The 17,020-nt window shown below is 34.4% G+C and overlaps 1 protein-coding gene and 1 long non-coding RNA gene across 2 annotated transcripts in view; one reads left to right on the top strand and one right to left on the bottom strand.

Moving 5' to 3' along the window:
• LOC117012109 (uncharacterized) overlaps window positions 1–17,020 on the top strand; it is a 42,743-nt gene that overhangs the window by 14,694 nt on the left and 11,029 nt on the right. The window lies entirely within an intron of this gene.
• Window positions 244–15,267, bottom strand: LRRD1 (leucine rich repeats and death domain containing 1). The gene is made up of 5 exons (XM_033088022.1): window positions 13,327–15,267; window positions 7,871–8,069; window positions 3,701–3,862; window positions 1,516–1,633; window positions 244–430 (listed from the first exon to the last, which is right to left on the bottom strand). The coding sequence occupies exons 1-5, from the start codon at window positions 15,265–15,267 to the stop codon at window positions 244–246; spliced, it is 2,607 nt and encodes an 868-aa protein (XP_032943913.1).

Below are 17,020 nucleotides of genomic sequence, written 5' to 3'. Positions count from 1 at the left end.
TACAACAAAGAATTTTTAAATGGAATTATTTGTTTTAAAAATTTGTTATCATAATTCTAGGCCAATAGAACAAATACACAAAACATTGTCTGTAATATTTTATTGTAACATATTACAGTGGTAGCCATAAATTGTTATCACCTCTTAGGAATGCATAAAAAGAGACATGACATGCAATTCTCTTAGATCCAGTTTCAGTTATATAAGTGCATCGTAAGTTTTCAGTTTTTATTTATACACTATTCAGAATTTAATTGTACATGTAAAAAGTTTTAAAGCTGTGATTTTGTTCATAATTTCATATGCTCCTATCAGAGTTAGCGCCCGAGTTAGTTGGTCACTTAAAGCAGCAGTGGTTAGTGACAAGTTGGTACTTTCCATTTTCCACCTGTCAAGTGCTTGGTGGACTCGCTCACTTAATGAAACAGTGCTGAAAAATTTTTTAAACAATAATTACTTAAAGAACATTGTTTCAAACTACTAAATATTGTATATCTAGGTTTTTAAGCCAGTTTACCAGATTGAAGTGAGGATTAAATTATTTGGTAAAGAGAGTCCCTTTAAAAATTTAACACAGAGTTTAGAACATAGAAAGTAAATGTTAGCCCCATCTCACACCTTCTTCCTTGGAGAGAATCAACAATTTAATTAACATTCGATCTGAGAGATTTACACAAGACCTCAAAACAATAATTATGAATTATTTACTATAAACCAATACATTACTGCTCTTGATACATGCTTTATAACTTGGTCTCATGACAACTCTCTTAAGTACTGTGTTTCCCTGAAAATAAGATCTAGCCGGACAATCAGCTCTAATGAGTCTTTTGGAGCAAAAATTAATATAAGACCTGGTCTTATTTTACTATAACATAAGACCAGGTTTTATGTAATACAGTATAATATAATATAATATAATACCCGGTCTTATTTTACTGGATATAATATAATGTATGATATATAATACTCGGTCTTATTTTACTATAATATAAGACCAGGTCTTAAAATATATAATATAATATAATACAATATAATATAATATATAATATAATATATATAGTATATAATATAATATATAATGTAATACCCAGTCTTATTTTACTATTATATAAGACCGGGTCTTTACTATTATATAAGACCCGGTCTTATATTAATTTTTGCTCCAAAAGATGCATTTAGAGCTGATTGTTTGGCTAGGTCTTATTTTCGGGGAAACATGGTAAGCATATCTATTTTACCAGTGAAGAAACTAAGGCACAGAGAAGCTAAGGGACTTATCTAAGGTCACAAAACTAGTTGGGATTTAGAGCCTAGCCATCTGTCCTCAGAGCCCTTACTCATAACAACTACATATACCCACATGGATCTCAAATATATATAATAAACTAAAGTCATTCTTTTACAGCAAATTACAGTTCATGTTAATATGAATGTTTCACAACCATGTAATATTAATGATATAAATCAGAACATGAGAATAAGCTTATACCACATGTTGTCATTCATACATACCTCTTTGTAGACCTATCAGTTTCTGAGATTGCCAGGTTTAATTTTTGACACAAAAATTGAAAATTTGTTTCAGTGATGTTGTTGGCAACTATCTTGAAGATCTTCTCTAAGATTTTCTCTGTTATTTGAACATAAAAGAAAATTTAGGCCATCACTTTTGAAAAACATACTGTATTTTGAGTTATTATATCTAGGTTTCTTACTTCTGTGCTCCTACCAAATGTATATGTCAAGTAAAATGGAAGTGTAAAATGCAAACCTAATATACAATAGCTTTTTAATGAACTTCTTTATATACCATCTTGAGAAGCTAAGTTCACATCTACCGTGTTTCCCCAAAAATAAGACTGGGTCTTATATTAATTTTTGCTCTAAAAGATGCATTAGGGCTTATGTTCAGGGATGTCTTCCTGAAAAATCATGCTAGGGCTTATTTTCCTGTTAGGTCTTATTTTTGGAGAAATACGGTACTATAAATATTTTGTATATATGCATATTTTATATTCAAATCACTCATTTAATGAATGTTGGCTTAGATATAAGTAGAGAGTGTTCAGTTTAGGTAAAATAAAGCTTCCAGCTAATTTGAACTACACTCATTTTTTTGTTGTTGACCCAAGGTACTTTGGGAATTTTTAAGAACTAGTGATCACCCACCCCTCTGTAATAATCTCAAACATATGTTCTATGTTTTCTGTTTTTTAATTTTTATATACCAATAATCCCTCAGGCTAGATTGTATGCTAATGATATAAATGAAAATCCAGTCTTCTAAGTAAAATTTTAAGGAAGGGACCCCATGTTCTTTGTTAATTGCACAATAAATGCATCTTCTATGATGACTTCCTCTCTGCTCTCTCTGGGCTCCAGGCCTGCTGTCTGAAGGCCCCTCAGACGTAGGGAAAGGAGGTAAATGGCCATGGTTCTCTTGTTTCTGCTGACTTCTATCTGATACCATTGCCCTTTGTGCTTTCCCCATCGAGGCCAGAACCACATGAATCCTCCTTCCTCAAGAACTTGAGTAACAGAATTTTAGCAAGGCGATTCAATCATGAACTTGACAGCCATTCTCTAAAGTGCTGTTACGTAGCAAGAATTATTTATGGATCCTTGAAAACCCCTAAAGACTTTAGTTTATAGAAATAAAGTTACCACAAAATGTCCCTTTTTTATGATTATAATCCGCAGAACCAACTTGCATAGCAAGTTAAAAAAAAGCAGCTGCTGTGACTTTTAATTTTATCTCAGGTTTTTCTCCAGTCGATGAGGCCAAGTCTTGCAAAAGCTTCTGAATGGTAGCCATGTGTATGGGTGTATATGTGGCTGCACATTTTTAATGACCAGCTCACTAGATTATGAGGTTATGCTGATGTAGACTCCTGTCTACATACACAGGGTACATGATATAATAAAATAATTTTAGGGGACAGTTTTGTATATTCCCTTTCCCCACAGCTGGAACAGTACTTATTAAGTTAATACTTATTAAATGCTGCATTAAATCAGAGGACCAAAATCTGGATGCATTCTGAGGATTGACAATGAGGAGCAAAGTCAGAATCACTGGAAAAAGCTTAGTTGTTGAGAACCCAGCTCCAGGGAAAGAATGGGACAGTGAAATTTGCCTCCCATAGGCTTGGAGAAACCAGTCTCCATGTTTTCCAGTAGACGAACATTTAAAGGAAATGGACTTGCTCTATGAAATAATTAGGGACAGAAGGAATGAAGAGTGCCCAAGGATTGCAGGCCAGTGATTCTAGTGGGCAAACAACTGACTGGCGTCAGTGGAAAGGCTCTATGGACTTCTTATGGCCAAGTAATGACTTTTAGAACAACTACATATGTAGATACAGATTAGAAATGATGAAGAAATCTGTGTGAGGATTCTCTGAATCTGGCCACAATCATGATTTTAAAAAAACCTGTTGAAGGGCAGTGAAACCACTAGGAGGGAAACAGCTCACCCTTCCGCTTGGATTTAACTGTTTTCAGTGGTTGAATGTGTATAGTCCCAGATTAAATAATCTGAATTATCAAGATAAACTCCTTCTGAAAAGGGAAAATGATAAATATTTTAATGTCTCTGCCATATTGAAAGCCTCTAATTAAAGCAAACTATTTTTTAATGTACAGATAATTCTGGAAAATAACTTACAAGCAATTCACTCACTTACTCATCACCTACCATCTCTTTCATCTGCCCTCTGTAGATAACGTGTGATGGTATACAATTGTTTTGCTTTACACATTTCCCTTGGAGGTCTCACCAAAGGGTTATCATCAAAATTTATATCTTTCAGTGAAACAAGGTTGTAGATACCACTAGGCAGAGCTGTAAGATTATTTCCTAGTAGAAAAGAAATTATAATTTAATTATACCTTTCTGTAAAAGAAAAGTGTGGAGACAAATAACTACATATGGGGCATCTACTGTGTCTCACTGCAAATTACCAGAGAACCCTCCCAATGCTGGCAAATCGTAAGTAAGAATCCTAAACTCTTCCTGTTGTTCAGTTGCTAGGAGTGAAAAGGAGGAAGTAAAGAAACAGAACAGTGGTTCCTTTCTCTCACAGAGAATGGCAAAATAAGATAGGCTTTCCTCTTATAATTCAGGAAGGGACTTGACAGAGTAGATGTAATGGTAATTTTTTTAAAAAATAAACTTTTTATTTGGAGTAATTTCAGATTTACAGAAAAATTGCAGAAATTGTAGAGTCCCTGTGTACTCCTCATCTAGTTTTAGTTTCCCCTAATGTTATCTCATGTTATCATGTTATATTTATCAAATCTAAGAAATTAATACTGGTACCTTAGTATTAGACAAACTTTGCACATTTCTGGGTATCATTAGATTTTCCATTAATGTCCTTTTCCTGTTTCAGGGAAAGGGGAGTCAAATATTTGGTGATGGAAGAGAACTGACTCTGAGTGGTGAACACACAATGCAACATGTAGATGATGTATTATAGAATTGTACACTTGAAACCTGTATAATTTTACTAATCAATGTCACCCCAATAAATGTAATAACAATTAATAAAAAGGAAATACTGGCATTAACAAAGGGAAGAGAGGCTATCGATGGGAGTCCTTTCAGAGGCTGTTACATTAGTCGATGTTAAGTGGTGATCTTCAAAATACTTAACTGGGTTAGCACAAGCACTCACCATCAGAACAGAGGCCAGCTGTGAACAACAGATAGAACTCTACTTGCATAACTAGCTGTCTTGCAGGTAGGGGATGAAAGCCTGCCGGGTGGCATTACCAGTGCAGATCTGTAGAGAACTGTGAACTGTGAGGTCTTTCCTCGTTGAGAAAAACTACAAGCAACTCACATGTCCATCTGTCTTCCTTTCGTTTGGTATTTTAGCTCCTTGGAGGAGAGATGCTAACATCTTTTAAAAACCTACACTGCATCAATTTCTGTGCTTGTGGTTGGTTAACCACTTAATGCTCCCAATCCAAAGAGTAGATATTATTATTTCTATTTAAAGGTTAGGAAACAGAAGCTTAACATTAAAAAAAAAATGTTAGTGAATGATGGAGCTAGAAATCTAACTAAGGTCTTTTCTACTCCAAAACCCATGCTATGAGGAAATGAATTAATATCTAAATCCCTTTTTTGGTATAATGTCTCACATTTGTCAAAGTGTTCCATAAATTTTACCAAATTATATTCCCACAACTCTATGGACAAGCAGAAGTTATAGCCTTCTTGTCTTGCTGATGAGAAAATTGAGGTTCAGAGAGGTTGGCTTCCTAAATTCACTGCAGTGATTGACAAGAGGACGTTTCTTCACAAGAGGCCTTTTGTTTGAATGGTGCTCTAACAGTATGCTACCTGCTTTCAAAATCTCATTCAGTCACCCACCAAATCTATGGCATGGGTACTCCTGGTAGCTTCCTTTTATGAATGAAGGAAACATTAAACTACAAGACTTGAACTGAGCCCCTCTAACTTCAAATTCGGCAATAGAAGTTGGTGACTGTGGGCCTGCCAGTTGTGTAGTCTTTGCCTCCAATCTTATCTCTCTGTGGGCTTCTTGACTGTTTTTTCTTGAGTGTCACCCAAGGTACCCTCTTTTACCCCACCAGTAGCAGTTCCTTCCCATTGAAACAGCTGAGTGCAGTCTGCGGTTTACCCAACACACGCACACACACCCCAAGCTCAAAGCAACCAGCACTAGCCAAGCAGTGTTCCATCCTCAGATATCTAATTTTCACGTCTGCGTGGCCCCGCCTCCGATCTTTTAAGTTGTAATAATTCCAACTTTACTCCATCAGCCATAGGGCCGTTGTTTCCTGCCGTTGCTACTTTTGCGATAACCTTAGAATTCTCATTTACCCTTTCAGTTATGTAGTTAAGAGCATACTTAACTACTTGGTCATTAACGTATAGTTTCTGTCTCCCGATTGGATCCTGACCGATGTCTTTTCCTAATGCCGATGGGGACTAACAGAGAGCTGGCTAAGGCTGCTGAAAAGTCTGTGATCGTCCCGTTCTCCTGGATCCTGTACTAGAAGGCCTAAGGAGAACTGTGCTTTCGGTTGGTAGTCGTGTTCTCCAGTGGCCAGGAGGCTCTAGGCAGCCTTTATTCATGCACAAATAGTAGGAGAGTGGAGTATGTCCTGTCCTACACTTGGACAGATAAATAACCTCCCTAAAAGACAGTAAAACTTTGCCATAACACAAAAATGGGACCAAAAATTCAATTGCAGGGCTCAGTTATTGTAACTTACTGCAAAATTAATGAAACGTCTGATGTGTACCTGCACAGCCAGATTTCAGGGAGTTCTGGGAACTCAGGAGACAAGTTCTAGTTGCATTATATCTAAGTATTGCTGCATTACTGTAGGTTTTACTGCACTGCTGGTATTATGGTAACAAAAAGATGAACTTTTTTGTTAATCTGGAAATCCTCTAAGACCGCCCTAGTTAGAAATGCTACTTTCTACTGAAAGGTATGATTTCATAAACTCAGTTGATCTTGTGGTTAGCTGGTACAACCACTACGGAGATCAATTTCCCCAAATCTGGTAAAGCTGAAGACGTATATACCCTCTGATCCAGCAATTCTCCTTATAGCTATGTGCACTAAAGAAACTCAGGCAAATGTATACCAGGACTATCATGCTCAAGAATGTTTATAGTAGCAAACAAATTGGAAACAGCTTAATTGTCTGTCAACGGGATAATGGGTTAATTGTTGTTTAACCATATAATTGAATATTATACAGCATTTAAAATGGATGAAATAGGTCTATGTATATATTAACATGGATTAATTTTAGAAATATGACAAATGAAAAAAGCAGGTTACAGAATGGCAAATTACATACCATATAGTATAAGATTTAATACAATTAAAAAATTCAAAATAGTACTTTGTATGGATATATATACATACATAAATATGTATAAAAACATGGGTGGAAAAAAGATACACACAAAATGGTTACTTCTAGTTTGGGCACAAAAAGTTTCACCTCTATTATTTTATTTCTTAATCAAAAATAGCTCAAGTAAATATCACACAACCGTAACACTCTTTATATCTGGGAATAGGTATGTAGGTATTTATTATTTTCTGTAAGTTTAAAATATTTCATAATAATAATATTTTTAAAAACACCGGTCTAGTACCATGTTTCCCCGAAAATAAGACCTAACCGGAAAATAAGCCGCAGCATGATTTTTCAGGATGCTCTTAGTATAAAATAAACCCTAATGCATCTTTTGGAGCAAAAATTAATATAAGACCCGGTCTTATTTTCGGGGAAATACGGTAGAGCCTATTTTATATTATGAGCATCCTGAAAAATCACACTAGGGCTTATTTTCCACTTAGGTCTTATTTTCGGGGAAACATGGTATTTGTTGTGCTTTGGGAAATCTTTTCTGATATCTTTAGAGTAAATGATTTACTTTTTTAAATTTGTTATTGTAGTGTTTGACTTTGTAAAAGACTGTAAGGTATTAGAATATTGTAGGGTATAGGAGTAGGATTGGGGAGCCAGCGGAGAAGGGAAAACAGAGAAAATGCTGACCTAAGGTTGTGTAGGTAGGTGATGAATAGTGTCAAGTTCAGAAAGGGAAGAAATGCTGAATTAATGGGTATAGGCAGAGGAGACAGAAAAGAAATGAAAATATGTTCTGGTTCCCCAGCTGGATTATAACCTCTTTCAGGAAAAGAACTGGACCTTATGCTCTACTCACATTTTCTTTACCTATGATAGCCATTCCCTTCCAATGGGCACTTAATACATTATGTTGACCGTTTGCCATTCTGTCCTGTCAGTAAAATTTATAACCTCGACACTAATACTCTATTTATTGATTATGCTTCATACTCACCACTCAAGTTTAGTTGCTGGAGATCATTTAAAGATAGAAAAGATGGTGGCAGATAACTTATTTGATTGTTGTATGCATTTAAACTAACCAGACTTCTCAATTTCCCTATATTTGTTGGAATCGCTCTGATTGCATTATTTGAGATATCAAGTCTTTTAAGTTGAGTCATATTAGACAGCTCTTCTGGAAGTCTTGTTAACTGTAACAAAAATTAAACAATTATATTTTTAATAAGTATTTCTACGGCTAATACTTTTTTCTGAAATCAAATAGAAGGAGGGATTTTTTTTTTTATTGTCTTAAAAAGGAGATATTTCATGATGTCACAAATTCCTTTGCGACTCCCTTGCTAAAGTTCATGATATATTGTGTGGCATCCTACGACCTCTTCAGTCTGACCCATGCTCCCAATTGAACCCTGGGCTTGCTAACCCACTTTTCTGACTCTCTAAACACTCAGGGTTCAGTGCCACTTTATCTCTTCCTTCCCTCCTTACATCTGACCCTGCTTTGGTTTATTGTCTTCTTCCCTGAAGTTTTCCCAATAATTCTGTGCCACATTTGATCTCTTTTTTTCTATTCTTACCAACATTACTTTTTATTAGTCAATTAGGTGTTTTCCTTGGATTTCTAAATGACATGATGTACCTTTTATACTTTCTGTATATGTGTCCCTAAGCATTGTGCATTTTGAGTAAATGCTCTATAAACCCCTTTAGAATGGAGTCACACAGTTTGGCAACGCAGCCTAAAACAAAAATTCCTAGTACAAAAAGTAATGCAAAATATCAGGAAATAAGATACTCTGCTAAGGTGAAGAAAAAATATGTACACTCAGAGAAATAAGGCCACCACAATTGGTTTTGACATAAAGGCAGTTCTATGCATGAACAAAAGAATTTTGAATATACGGGTCCCTCAAAAATATCAAAACAAAGTAAATACTGGATATTGTGCTCATTGTTCTTCCAGATATAAAAGAAGCATAAGAGACAGTCCCTCATTTCAAGGAGATTACAGTTTAGTTCAGGGAACAAAATATACGTATATGAAACCATCAAGAAATAGCATTAAGTAATAGGTACTCCAATGTCAAAGAGTACAATAACAGATATATGCAAGTTTAGAGGATGTATAGTACAAATCAGAGGACTAAAGGAAGGTTTCATGTAGCAGGTGGACTCAAATGACATCCTAAGAATGAATGGTATTGGATAGAAATTACAGGACACTTAAGGCAAGACAAGTATCATGCATGAAAATGGCCAGGAAGAAGCTGACCAGTAAAGAGAGGTGATAGGGAGCAAAGGGAGATATGTTTGGAGAAGGAACATGGAACCAGGCTATGGCAAGACTGGTGACACTGTGTGAGATAGTGACACTGGAAAACAAGGGAGAATGATCCAAGAGCTTTTTCAGAGGCAAAATGAGACAATTTTGGTGTAAGATTCAGTACAATGGTGATGGGAAATGAACAAAGGTGACCTGAGAACTGGGCCTGTGAGGTAGGAGGCAGAGCAAGACAGGTGGGCAGGTCCATCATTTGATATTCTTTCAAATATTCTTTAACTTCTTGCTCAATATTTATTAGAGGAAATGCGTGAGAACTATGTGATGATAGACTACTGTGGTAGGAAGATTTCTTTTTGGCATCCTTCACTTAGCAAAATAAAAGGCCAGTGGTGAATTGCACTCGTCTTTCTCAGAAGACTGTGTAGAGACCATCTGCTGTTACATAAATTAATCCTTTGGGTATGTCACCACCCAAAGGAGGTTATCAAAGTGATATTTCCAATCGTATAGGATATTCTTTTTGAGGAGTTTTTGTAAATCATTTTTCTCCCCTCCAGTGACATTTTGAAATGATGTGGACTGATGCCTTTGATGGCCGCCCACCATGAGTAGGCAATAGATATGCACTCTGGATTCCGGAGAACAGTCCTTTGGAATGAATCCTGGTAGTTTTGACAAGTCCTGGAAAAAGGGAGGAGACTGAATGAAAAGAGAGTAGTCAGGAAGCTCCTGGAATAGTCTAGGCATGGAGTGACTGATGCCCATGGACCAGGATGTAGACAGTGACCCTGGAAAGTAAGGCAGAATGATCCAAGAGCTTTTTCAGAGGCAAAATGAGACAAGTTTGGTGTAAGATTCAGTATAATGGTGATGGGAAAGCAAGAGTCAAAGATGATTCCATGATTTCTAGATTGGGAGATTTGAAGAAAATGGCCTCAGGACCAAATGCAGAGGTTTTGAATGGAGTTACATTGGAAAGATAGATGAGTTTGAAGTTATGTTGAGTAAAAGACAATAGAAGACTAAAAGAACAAGAACTGTGGGATTAAACCACTGGTGAGAGATCAGCTCCAGTTATGTAGATTTGAGTCATGTGTATGGTGTGGTCTTGGAAGGAGTTACTAAAAAAGAGAAAATTAAGAACACAACCTGTAGACTTCCACAGTAAGATACACAAGGAGAAAGTGAGAGGATTACAAATTAGCCAAGCAATTAGTTGATTATAATGCAGAAAAAGTGTCTTTTAATACAAGAGCAACTTTTAAAACACGACGTGTATCATTATTCATTCCTTCTAACTCAAGCAACTATTCCCTGGAATCGCCTTTCTGGAAAGGTTCTATATAGCAGGTGTTAGGTTAAAAAAGGTCAAGTAAGTTTGGGAAATATGGGTTAAATAGACACAGACCAGTTTCTTGAGTGCAGGACTCTTCAGAACTTTTAATACACTAACGTTCATTGTGATTCTCTGAGAACCCAATGCTTCTCGAAGCTATTTGACAATAGGAACCCGTTTACCCGTTTATTTATTTAGTTATTTTCAGGAGCAGCTCATGGCACTAGTTTATTTTAGGAACATACTTTGGGAAATCTTGCAGATAATAGTCTGACCTCTATCAAAGGACTTTAATTTGACTGTGACAATCAAATTAAAGATAGCCACATGTCCTTTTCAATAATGTGTTTCAATATACATCAGTAATGTTTTGACTTTTAAAAAGTATTTCATAAAATTCACTCTTAGTATTTGAGTAAAATGAAATGCTAAGTGATAAAGAACATTTATTTCCATTAATCTAGCAATTTTTAAGGGAAAATTTCCTAAAGAGAGAATAAAATATGAAAAAGGCTAGATTGATGAAGACGGTCTTCACAGCATTATTTATGATGATGAAAAATTACAACATCCCTGGGTTGCGCCCCCTGCAACTCAAGGTTGAAAACAGCGACTGGACTTGGAGCTGAGCTGCAACCTCCACAACTAGATTGAAGGATAATGACTTGGAGCTGATGGGCCCTGGAGAAACACACCGTCCCCCAATATTCCCCAATAGAATAAAATAAAATACAATAAAAAGATAGACCATGTCCTGGTTTATACAATAAACATTAACAAAAATAAAGTAAATGAAATCATAGAGTATGTTTCTGACTAAAATGGAATTAAACTAGAAATCGAAGGTAACAGGAAAATTGCGCATTAGTTGGAAATGAAACAATATACTCCATAACCCACCAAAGAGAAATTAGAAAATATTTTCAATGGAAGAAAAATCAAAATACAACATATTAAAATTTGTAGGCACAGCTAACGCGTCTTGGAAGGAAATTTGTAGCCTTGAGTGCTTATATTAGGAAAGAAGTTCTTAGATCGATAGTCTAAGCTTCTATCTTAAAAACTGGAAAAGGATGCACAAAATAAAGCCTCATCTAGCAGAAAGAAGGAAAAAGAAAAGAGCAGAAATTAATGAAATTGGAAAAAACTCCAAAAACAACAGAGAAAACAAATGAAGCCAAAAGCTGTTTTTTTTGGAAAGATCAATACATTGATAAGCCTCCAGCAAGACTGACAGAAAAGAAAGTCACAGGATACCAACAGCAAGAGTAAAACCTGGTCATTCTAATTTGCATTTCACTGAGTATTAGTGAGGTTGGCACCTTTTCGTGTTTATCAATCATCTGTGTTTCTGGTGAATGACCTATTTATATGCTTTGCCAATCTTTTAAAATTATTTTGGAAAAACTAGAAAAGCACACTGCTGCCTTTGTGTGTACGTGGGAGGTTTCAGTCTTACTTGTTGGGGTCTCTATATCTGATACCAATTTTGTTAATATGTTGCAATGCTTTGTCATAGCCCACTGCTAAACTTTATGCTTTCTTTTGTCTTATAGGAAATAATAATTTGCAGAGTCGAACCTCAAACCTTTTCTTTACAGATGGGATATTTTGTGTCACCTTTAGAAATATTCACCCTTCCATCATAAAAAGAATTATATATGTTCTTCCAATTCCTTAAAAAAACATCTTGCCTTTTGCTTTTAGATCTTTTATCCAACTGGAATTGATTTTTTAGTAAATATGAAATAGGGATCTAAACTTTTTTTTTCTTCTCAATTAAATGGGTAGCAAATGGACATAACACCATCCAGTGAAGAGCCCTTGTTGATAAAAAAAAAAAAAAAAAGTCACATCATGTTCAATAAACTGCCCTGGATGCATGGGAAGGTTTCTAAATGTTGCTCTTCTACGGATCCAGTTTGTCTACACCTGAGCACATAGTGCTGTTCTAATTTAATTGTGCATCGTGTCACATCTACCCCCGGCCTCCTCCCTTGCTCTTTGTTTTTCTTGGTGATTTTTTTAAATGTGAACTTTATATCCTTTAATATGAACTTTAGAATGAGTTTGTCTATTTCTATATTAAAATTCTATTTGGGAGTCTTATTAAATTGCATTGAATTTAGTAATTTTGAAGAACTGGCATCTTTGTAATATTGAGTTTTAATATTGTAAAGTCTCCATTTAAGTTGGTTTTCTTATATTTATTTCAGTAAAGTTTTCATCAAAAAGGTAGAAAAAAAAATTACAACATCCCTAAATGTTTAACAGGATTAGTTACATAAATCACGTGTTGGTTATAACAATTATTGGGAAGATTATGTTATATCACAGGGAAATTATTATGATACATTAAGTGAAAATAAAAGAATTTAAACTTGAATGTACAGTCTTTTTATAATTGCTTAGAAAACCATATACACAAGGAAAAAAAAGGCTGAAAGTAAGTTGTCAACATATGACCAGTACAGTTATATTACAGTAATGTGCTCATGGAATGATTTTTTTTCTCCCAATTTTCCTCCAGTAATGTATTTATATTAATCTATAAGTTTGAAACTATTTTTATAATTTAACTGAAATAAAAAGAAATATATAAAATTGTCAGCTTTACTTGGCATTTCATTTTAATGAAATGTTTTCCTATAAAACTTTTGTGTTGAGAAGTGTATTTGTAAGCCAAGTATGGGATTAAAATATAAAACCTATCCTTTTAAAAATAAAATATTCCACCTAAATTTAAAACACATATACTCATACAGCTTAGATTCTGATTCTCTTCAGTCCCACCTTCCCCCCAAAGTCCAAAATATCACTCTCTTACCTTTGTCCCATTTATCTGACTTATATTCAGCTCTTCCAGTGAGAAAAGTTGACACAATTCAGTAGGAAAATACGTAAATTGATTGCTTGAGATGTTTAATTTCTGGATTTCTTTTAAGTTACAGATCTCTGGAGGAATTTTCTGTATTTGGTTTTCTGAAAAATTAAGTACTTGCAAATTTGCTAAAGTACACACTTCTATAGGAAAAGTTTCAAATTTATTACAGCATAAAATAAGAACATGGAGTGATGCCATGTTGGAAATAGATGGTGGAATTTTCCTTATTTGGTTTTTACCAAGATCTAGGTATTGAAGATTAATAAGAGAACAAAAGTGCTCAGAAAATATTAGGAGGTTGTTTTCATTAAATTCTAAATGAAGCAGTTGCTTACTGAAAGATATATTCACAGGTATTTCTGAAATATAATTTCCATTAATGCTCAAATAATAAAGAGAATCTAAAGCGCACAAACCTACTGGAAAATACATTATTTTATTATAACTCAATTCAACTTTAGTTATTTTTCTGCAGTTTTTTATTTCAATGGGAACATCTGTGATTATATTTCCTGAAAATTCTAAACTGAACATATTATTAAGATGTGAGATATCTTCAGGTATTCTCAGTATGTTATTTCTGTTTACACAGAGTTTTCTTAAATTTTTAAGCTTGTGGATGTTCTTAGGAAGTTCCGTTAATTTATTATCACTAAGACTAAGGCATTCCAACATTACACAGTGGGAAATTTTCTCTGGTATTTCTTTCAGTATATTTTTATCAAGCATTAGAATCTTAAGTTCCCTAAAATTCTCTATTTTGTGTGAAATAACCTCTAATTTGTTGTTAGTCAGCTGAAGTTCTTGCATTTTGAGCAATCGAAAAATGTCCACTGGCAAAAATGTAAGTTTATTGTGATCCATTAAAAGTTTTTCTAAATTTTTAAGCTCCCTAATTTCTTTTGGCAAACTGCTTATCAGGTTTCCAGTAAGGTTTAATGAAATTAACTTTGGCAGAAAGCACAGAACTTTAGGAAATATTGTTAGCTGATTATATGCCAGAGTGAGAACACTCAAGTTTTTCAAACTAGACAGAGTGTCTGGTATATGTCTTAACTTATTTTTAGCCAGACTTAAAATTTCCAAGTTTCTAAGACTTACTAAGCCAGAAGGAAAATTCTCAATGTCATTGTTATTTAAAAAGAGCTGCTTGATACTCCCAAGCTGTGATATTTCTTTAGGTATATGTGATAGTTGGTTGTGACTGACATTTAATATCCTTAAATTATGAAATAACTGAATTTCAGATGGAAATGATGATAGTTTGTTATCTTGCAAGGACAGAATTTCTAGTCTTTGCAGATCACCCAAGTCTGCTCCTTTAAAACTTTCGATTTTGTTCTCATCTAAATATAGATATTTTACATATTTTATTTTTAAAATGTCCTTGGGGAATTCTTGTAAACCCTTGGCCTTGAGATTGACTGTAAAGTCATCTGACCCTAAGCGAAGTCCTTTCTCATTTTCTTCAGAGAGCTGTAGACTGTTTTTTCCGAATGTTTCATGAAATAGGAAGTCAACAGAAGTCTCATATTCAGCAGTCATCTCCGTTATTGATGATGATGGACTTGGTGATGTTTCAGTTATTAATTGCGCGCTGTCATAGCTAGTGACTGTTTCAGAAGATTGAAGAGCTTCCCTTTGTTCTTTATTTCTCTTAGGCTTATTTCCAGAGGAGGATGTATCATCATGTCTGTCTAATGTATCCTTTCTAGGATGTGTTTCACCAATCTGGTCAAAAGGTTTCCCATCAGAACCTTCCTTTAACAAATTTGATATTTCTTTAATAAATCCAGGTTTTTCCACCAACTGTGATTTAGATTCTGTCCTAAATTGACTACTGCTGTCCTCTACCTCTTTTGAAGTATCCTCCTTTTCAGACATCTTATTTGCTGATATGTTTTATAGCAATACAAGATTGTAACTCGATTTTAATTTTCATGTTTAATTTTTTCCTTTGAACCTAGAAAACAAATGTTAAGAGATGAAATAAAAATATCAAAATCATAAATGAATTTAAATATGCTTTTTATTCTATAATGAATAATTTGATGAATATAAAAATATTTATAACTAATAAAGTAATTTTTATATGATTATTGATTAAAGCTAGTTTATTGATTACATGCATTTATCGCATGATACTCTTGGAATCACATTAAAATTATAGAATAAAAAAGCTCACACAATTAGAAAGGAGACATAAGGGAATGAAAGAATTTAGCAAATTTTTGTAAGACGGGGGAGATAACCAGTGGTCCCCCATGCCACATGCAGAGTGCTGTTTGTATTGTGGACATTGCAGGTCTACATATGGTACCAAAGTGACTTATCCCAACAAATTCAGTACATTATGACAGTTTCCCAATAGGTGGAAGTAAAATGTCTTAAGGAAAGAGGGGTTGCTTTCTGTAAGAGTAAACTAGAAGTAAAACAAGTCATTTTCAAAGACTGAAGCCAGACTTTAAGTCTTTTATGTGACTCCTGAGGCACCTACACAGCTGGGCAGCACCCCTCCTCAGATGCATGGGTCACAGCTCCAGTAGGTCCCTTCTCCAAGTTTGTAGTTTTTAATAAACCAACCTCTTTCCTTGGTCCCTTCATCCTCAGTGTGGTAGCTACCTCCTAGACTTACTATCTCTGTGTTACTGCAGTTCCCCCTTACCGTTTCAGTTCTCCAGTACTTGTCTACACAGCTCCCTAAATCCAATCCTTTCTATTAAACTGGTATGGTTTTAATATTTCACAAACTCTTTACGAGAATAGAAAAACGAACATTTTCCAACTTGTTCTATGAGACTAACACTAACCTTCACATCAACACCTAACAAGGACAATATGAAAAGGAAAACTACAGTCCAATTTTACTCAAGACAAAAATGCAAAAATTCTAAATATTAAAAAAACTTCTAAGTTTTATAAAAACCAGCAATATATAAAAAGGAGAATATTTTGTGACTAAGTTGCATTTGTCCCGGGAATGCAAATTTGGATTTTAACATTAGAAAATCAACATAGTTTGCCACATTAAAAAGGTAAAGGAGAAAAATCATATGATAATTTCAATAGAAGCAGAAGCACTTGATAAATTGCAACATTTTTCATGATTTTTAAGGAAAAATTTTAGCAAACTAGGAATAGATGGGAATTTCCTTAACCTGCTAAAGGGAGTCCATAAAAAATCTCCAATAAATGTCACACCTACTGATGAAACAATGAAAACTTTTCTTTGATATTGGAAGCAAGAAAATGTTGCCCTCTTCCATCATTTCTATTCAACATTGTACTGGAGATCTTAGCCAATGGATAAGGCAAGGAAAAAAGGTATGAAGATTATGAAAGAAGAAATAAAACTACCGTTAGTCACAGATAATATAATTATGTATGTAGAAAATCCACGATCATATACAGATAAATTATTAGAATTAATAAGAACATTAAGTAATGTTGCTGAATACAAAGTCAACATACAAAAGTCAATTTCATTCCTGATACTAACAAAACAGAATTAGAAAATGAAAATGAAAGTTTAATGAAAGTTTATCATTTACAATCAAATATTAGGAATAAATCTAATAAAAAAATGAGCAAGACTTACTGAAAAAAATGCTACTTAATGTAACTACAGAATGTAATA

The sequence above is a fragment of the Rhinolophus ferrumequinum genome, chromosome 20, assembly GCF_004115265.2.
Source record: "Rhinolophus ferrumequinum isolate MPI-CBG mRhiFer1 chromosome 20, mRhiFer1_v1.p, whole genome shotgun sequence".
Taxonomy (NCBI): Eukaryota; Metazoa; Chordata; class Mammalia; order Chiroptera; family Rhinolophidae; genus Rhinolophus; species Rhinolophus ferrumequinum.
Note: the sequence above shows the minus strand (reverse complement) of the source record. Positions and strands in the feature narration are given on the sequence as shown.

Excerpts from the sequence above, each read along its gene's own strand:
- LRRD1 (XM_033088022.1), bottom strand. The coding sequence starts at position 15,267 with ATGTCTGAAAAGGAGGATACTTCAAAAGAGGTAGAGGACAGCAGTAGT. Across the intron at positions 3,863-7,870 it reads CCAGCAACTAAACTTGAGTG|GAAATAATCTTACAGCTCTG; the intron begins GTGAGTATGAAG and ends CTTTTCTACTAG. Across the intron at positions 431-1,515 it reads ACTGATAGGTCTACAAAGAG|CACTGTTTCATTAAGTGAGC; the intron begins GTATGTATGAAT and ends AAAATTTTTCAG.